This window comes from Coptis chinensis, chromosome 9, assembly GCF_015680905.1.
Source record: "Coptis chinensis isolate HL-2020 chromosome 9, ASM1568090v1, whole genome shotgun sequence".
Classification (NCBI taxonomy): domain Eukaryota; kingdom Viridiplantae; phylum Streptophyta; class Magnoliopsida; order Ranunculales; family Ranunculaceae; genus Coptis; species Coptis chinensis.
The window spans coordinates 45,856,393-45,862,920 of NC_141464.1; the positions used below are offsets into that span (position 1 = coordinate 45,856,393).

The window sequence follows — 6,528 nt, forward strand, 5'->3', positions numbered from 1 at the left end:
GCTTTTGAAGTTGATGTTTTCCATATTGTTTTGGTCTCTCTAGAAATTCATCTCACTTTTAATTGGAAATTTGTAGATTTTGGATGAATTTTAGTTATTTTGATTAACCCACTACTTTTTGGTATATCGATTTAGTTCGTAGTTTTTTTTTTTGGTAGTTTAAAATTTAGTTGGGACTAATAAAAGAGGTCAAAATTGTAAAAACCTCAAATTTGAGCGGATGTCAAATTTATTTAAAATGGAGGAAAACAAAAAAAAAAATTTTATTTCCTCCGAACATAAAAAATTTAATCCTGCATGCACCTATACCCAATTTTCTGATTTTATAAATACATGATCTTCAACCATGTTCATATTTAAGAACGAGCATAGCCGGCCAAGACTTCAGGCCCGCTCGTGTAGTGTTTGAAATTTGAAAATGACGTATTTTCGTTCTGAAAAGCTCATATTAATAGTCCAGAATCAAGGAACCCATCGAGGAGCAGATTTATGTCATGAATATAAATCATACTGTTCAGTTTCATGCTTGGAATCGGGTTGGAACTTGGAAGTGTTGATGAAAATAAATTAAACGTGTGTCCAAAACTCCAGATATCAGATATGTAATGATGATGATCCATTTTGTCACCATCTTACAACTATAGTACAAAATATCATGATATGGGTATTTATCGATATTCAATTTCTGGATATATATTGTGGATATATTTTCTTTTTGGAGATATTTGATATTGTTTCACATGCAAATATCGTAGATATATTCAAAACATCGATAAATATCGTAGATATTATGAATATTTTTTAATATATCATAATACATTATTTATATTTATTTAAAATATAATGGTAAATATTAAATAAAATTGTTATATATACAAAATATCACAAAATATTTTCAAATATCATAAATATCATTGAAATATCACCAATATTTACAATCATATATATATCTGAACTTGTTGGTCCATATAACCATCTCCAAATAGATATCCTCAAATATCACAATATATCATAATATTTTATACTATACCTACAACTCTACAAATATCTAGCTAGGCTCTGGGCTCCAGATTTCGTGCAGTGCCAAGTTCATCGATACACTGAGGATTCGGTTCATAATTATGTTCTCGACAAGATCCACTACTAGTTGAAAGTTGAAGTTGTTTTCATCTTACAGTTTCTAGAATTTATCGTCTCTCTCAATGGCTTCTAAGACCAATAATTGTCTAGAAGAAGTACCAATTACAAAGCGATCCAAACCAAGACCGCCAAGACAGGTAGGGTTTCATATGCCGTTGCTCCACAATTTAACTCTCACTAACCACTTTTAAGAGCTCAAAATTATTTATCCCACACACTTGCATCTAGTTATCTGTACGCTGTGAAAAAAAAATTGTTTTGGTAATGCAGGTTGTGGATGATGCTACAAAAAAGGGAGTAAGTGAACTAGAACGACTTCAGCAATCTTCACAGGATGAACTCATTTCCCTAAGGAGTATAAACAGGAAGACACGTCGTAAAAAACTGGAAGAAATGTTTAAGGATCTGGCAGACATGGAGGCTTTAATGGCTTCTAAGACCAATTATTGTCCAGAAGAACCAATTACAAAGCGATCCAAACCAAGACCGCCAAGACAGGTAGGTTTCATATGTCGTTGCTCTACAATTTAACTCTCACTAACCACTTTTAAGAGCTCAAAATTATTTATCCCACATACTTGCGTCTAGTTATCTGTACGTTGTGAAAAAAATTGTTTTGGTAATGCAGGTTGTGGATGATGCTACAAAAAAGAGAGCAAGTGAACTAGAACGACTTCTCTGAGATCTACGAAACCGTGTGTACTTCTCTGAAGGAGCTGAATGAATATAATCCTAGTGGCCGTTATGTGGTAGAGGAGCTATGGAACTTGGAAAACCTGAAGGAGGCTATCACTTTTTTGCTGAAGATGTTGCCTAACTAGCTAACTTGAATGTGGAATGGAGTGCCTTTATTTTGGGTCTGGTTAGTTTTGGAAGTATTTTTGTGTGTTGGGACTTCTGTTGTAACCTTTTTTGGTAGGTCTGGTAGTGCTAACTACTAGAAAGGGTAACGAAAGGAACTTCTGTAATTAAGTAGATCTGTTGCTAGGAGTGAATTAGTTTCATTTTGGCTCTTATATGCTACTGGTGAAAATGGTTTTGGCTTGTTTAAACTTTGATATATATGATGTTGACATGCTGTTCTAAAAAGATCGAGTACATTAATCTTCGTAAAACAAAAGAGTGGGCAACTATATATTGTGCTCAAGTAATTGCAGTTGCCGATTCTTGGGCAGAATGCAACCCCCTGAAAGAAATAATAACTAAATCTTAAATTCAAAATATGGCCACAATTATATTGTGAAATTATCTTAGCTCATGCATTCTTTCTGTAACCCAATAACAATTTTAAAAAATATAAAATGGTGCTATGTCGTCTCAAGGATGGCAAGCAGTATTTATAGCCGATCCTATCCGATTGCCTCATCTATGTGCGGTAAGCCTGTTAACCAGAGTTTCAATGAATTAGCCCTCGAATCTTGGTGTAAGTTGATAATTACTTGAAACAGTTGGAGAATTCAAGGAAATGAAAACAACACAGAACAATCGTAAGACAAGTTTGTTAAATACATTATGACTAACATTTGCTGAAAGTGAAGGCTAAAACCTCATCCGAGCACCAGCCGATGCATTTGTTTTACTTTAATGAGAAATACATTTTTGTCTAGTTTTAACGTTAAGTTCAGAAAAACTTGAACTAATTGATCACTTTTGGGTTCCCCTTTTGATAATTTTGTGTTCTGGATGGGTCCAAATGTCCAATCCACTTAATTGTTGATGTTGAAGAAATTTCGTTCATATCTTTGGAGTTTGGACATCTTCGGATTTTGCCAATAGATTTCCAACAGACTTGGATCACATTGACGCCATATCCTATCAGAACCAAACTCCACATTTATGAATATATGAAGTTCAACCATTACTTCGTAATTTCGTATGGTATTTAAGAACGGCCATAGCCAGCCAGTTTAGCCCTTAATGTGTTTGGAAATGATATATTTTTGTTCTGAAAAGTCTCATATTTAATGGTGCAGGAATGGGGTTGGAACTGTTGTTGGAAATTAAACTGTGCAGTTAAATATAAGGGGATGGTTAAATGAACTCCACCTTATAGTGACTCCAAAGTTACTCCACTCTTAAAAGTAAACTTACAAAATGAATTGATGACTAATTTTTTTTTAGATGTATATATACATATCATGATCTCATGATGGAAAACACCCCCACCAAAAATCTACTCAATTGAATATATCTAACATTGTCTTAGTTGGATCAGCATGTGTTTCACTTCTCCTATGTTCTCTATTTTAGTTAATATAGCCTCAAAATTACTTTGAGGGCAAGAGGGGGCTGAGACAAGGCGACCCCGACCCTGTCCCCTTATTTTTTTGTCATGGTCATGGAAGTTTTGGGAGGACTTTTGAAGAATGGAATCTGCTCAAAAGATATGAAATACCACCTGAGATGCAAGAGGGTCAGAAATTGAATCACACACTTATGTTTCGCAGGTGACATTCTTTTGTTATGTAAATGAGAGAGTGAGTCCATACATTCAGTGAAGAACATTCTTGATAACTTTTCTCTTCTTATTGGGTTAAAACTTAACTCCATGAAGACTACTTTACTCACAGGGAGTATCACGCAAGAAAATGGCGAAGTTTTAGCAGAAATTCTTGGAGTAGTTAACTTGGTGACTCCACCCGTGAATTACTTGGGGTTACCTCTTACCTCATCCAGACTAGGTGCAAGGGATTATTTGCCGCTACTAGATAAAGTTACTATTAGAATATCAAATTGGAAAAATTGATTTCTCACTTACATAGGAAGACTACAATTGATCCAGTCCGTGCTCTTTTCTTTTCATACCTATTGGGCAAACACTTTTATACTACTAGTTGAGGTGATGGATAATGTGGCTAAACTATGCAATATATTTTTATATGGTCCGGTGCTGAAATTAAGAGAAAGATGCATAAGGCTAGTCATAAAACTCTCAGACTGACAAGAGTGAAGGGGGTTTGAGCATAATTAATGCAAAAACGTGGAAAGCAACATATTGTGGACTTGTGTTTAAAGTTGCTAGTAAGGAGGATACCTTGTGGACCAAGTGGGTGTGGGCTTACCAGCTTAGCATTTCTGGACTATGAAGGTACCAGCAGACTGTTCTTGGGTGTGGCAGTGTATGCTCAAATATAGGAAAACTACCATGAAGCACATCAAGCACGTATATTGCAGATGGAAAAAGCACCAATCTATGGCATGATCCTTGGGTCTTTTCAATTCAACTTTACTACAAAATAATGTACATGCAAAGTCGCTCTTACACTTACCTGATGATGCAAAAGTTGAAAAACTTCTAATTGATGGAAAGTGGAATGATATAGTGCTGAACTTACCGGATTGTGACTTAAAAACTCAAATTCTTTGGACGGACATTTTCAGCAGACTAATAGATGACAAAGTTGTGTGGATTGGTACAAGCACAGGGAGATATACCACAAAATTTGCCTACATGTTGCTCAAGACACTGAAAGAGAAAGTTAAATGGTATAGTATGGGTTGGTGTGGGGGGGAAGTATAATATACCCAAGCACTCCTTTATATCTTGGCAATTGTTTGCTGGTTGCATTTCTACGCATGATAGGCTTATTCAGAGAAAGGTGTTAACTCAGTAGGAGTGTAACTTATGCAAATGTCACAGAGATAACTCCAAATATATGTTCTTCAACTGTAACTTCTCAAAAGAGGTTTGGTCGAGAGTAAAGGCGGCTCTAGGATTGAGCAACACAATGAAAGAATGTACATGCGAATGGAATGATATTTTGAGAAGAACAAGAAGAAATACAACTGAGTCTGAGATCATTACCTACATAGGATGTGTTGGAGCTCGATCTGTTTTGATGCAAGAGATGAAAGGAATTGAAATAGGACTAGAAGCAGGGTTGATGCTAGGTATAAAGAACATAGTGGTTGAATCAGACTCTAAGAGGGCAGTTAATGTTATCTTAGGTGCTGAAGAGAGTCATTGGTATTGTCTAAATGTTACTGCCACTATTAAGCATTTATTAACTATGTATGAGCATGTAGAAGTAAGGCATGAGTATAGAGAATGTAACCATATATGTTGCAGACTATATTACAAAGCCTAGTGCCGCAAATGGACGAGAAGGAGTTATGTTTGATATCCCCCCACTAATTAAGTCTAGGACTTTTTATGATAGTGGAAAAGGATAGAATTGGGTACATGTATGAGAGATTTCATTCTAATGCAGGTTAGGGTAAGCCATAATCCTTAAATGATTAAAAAAAAATTGTCAAAAGTTGTATCAAATTTTAAAAAAAATCTAGACCATTGGATAATTTCATAACTTTCTAAACGATTTTTGATGAGGTTGTACATCTTCAAAGGAACTCATGATTTTTTGTGAGGATGATCACTATTGTGTGGAGAACATCTGCACTAAAAATTAACTTCTAATTCATTGAGTTAAGTGGTGGAGTTCATTTGGAGTTTGTTTGAGTGGAGTTCATATAACCATTCCCGTTATATAATGATGATCTATATGTCACCGACAAGTATCTAGCTAGGCTCTGGGCTCCAGATTTCGTGCATGTATTTGCAATGCCAAAAAAGTACCAAGTTCTATTAAAAAAAAAAAAAAACTCAAACAATGAATTTATTTTAATCCAAAAAGTGCGTTATCCAAGGACTATATACACACTGAGGATTCAATTCAAACTGTACTCCATGAGATACACTTTGGAAGTTCGGATTAAGGGGATCTTCAATGGGGAGTGTAAAACTATACCTCCATGTAGGCACCACTAGGATTTTACACCCTCATTTCTAAAATATGTAAAGATACACCCCATGTGGCTATTCCAATGGTAGTGTGGAAACAAAGAGTAAACAATGCGTCCCAAGTTTTTAAAAGTGAAATTTGAAGAGAATGCACGTCACTTTAACCCACGTCTGTGTTTTAAAAAGTTTGGAAAAGAGAATAGCGATATATAGCCCGTTGCAAATGAAAAGTTATAACTTCCCACCTCTGTTTAAGGGCATATCCAATGGGGGTGTAAAATTACACCTCCACGTAGGCTCCACCTAGGTGTCATTAGGATTTAACAACTCTACTTACACACTAATTTATAGATTGCATATATCCATACTCTATATAGCTCCCAATAAAGAGATGTAAAAATAAATAGATTTTAAACTCGGACGTCACTTGGAGTGACGTTTGAGTTTAATTTAAAGAGGACATCAGAGTGACATTCGAGTTTAAAAATTAGAAATCAAGACATTAGAACTAAAAAATAGGACGTCCAGACATACTTTAAATTCGCATGTCATTTGGAGTGTGATAAGAGCCCAAAACTGTAGTTTTAACCCCTTAACCATCATACTTTTAGACCAATTATGTGAGTAATAATTAAGAGTTAATACTG

General features: G+C 35.2%; 1 protein-coding gene across 1 annotated transcript; it reads left to right on the forward strand.

Moving 5' to 3' along the window:
- Positions 1 to 974: 974 nt before the first annotated feature.
- LOC147476269 (uncharacterized) lies at positions 975 to 2,229 on the forward strand. The gene is made up of 3 exons (XM_086583301.1): positions 975 to 1,277; positions 1,411 to 1,638; positions 1,769 to 2,229. Exons 1-3 carry the CDS (start codon positions 1,203 to 1,205, stop codon positions 1,820 to 1,822), a joined length of 357 nt encoding a protein of 118 aa, XP_086439427.1. The 5' UTR covers positions 975 to 1,202; the 3' UTR covers positions 1,823 to 2,229.
- Positions 2,230 to 6,528: the final 4,299 nt, after the last annotated feature.

Coding starts and splice junctions, on each gene's coding strand:
- LOC147476269 (XM_086583301.1), top strand. CDS start 1,203: ATGGCTTCTAAGACCAATAATTGTCTAGAAGAAGTACCAATTACAAAG. Junction 1,278..1,410: donor AACCAAGACCGCCAAGACAG/GTAGGGTTTCAT, acceptor TTGGTAATGCAG/GTTGTGGATGATGCTACAAA. Junction 1,639..1,768: donor AACCAAGACCGCCAAGACAG/GTAGGTTTCATA, acceptor TTGGTAATGCAG/GTTGTGGATGATGCTACAAA.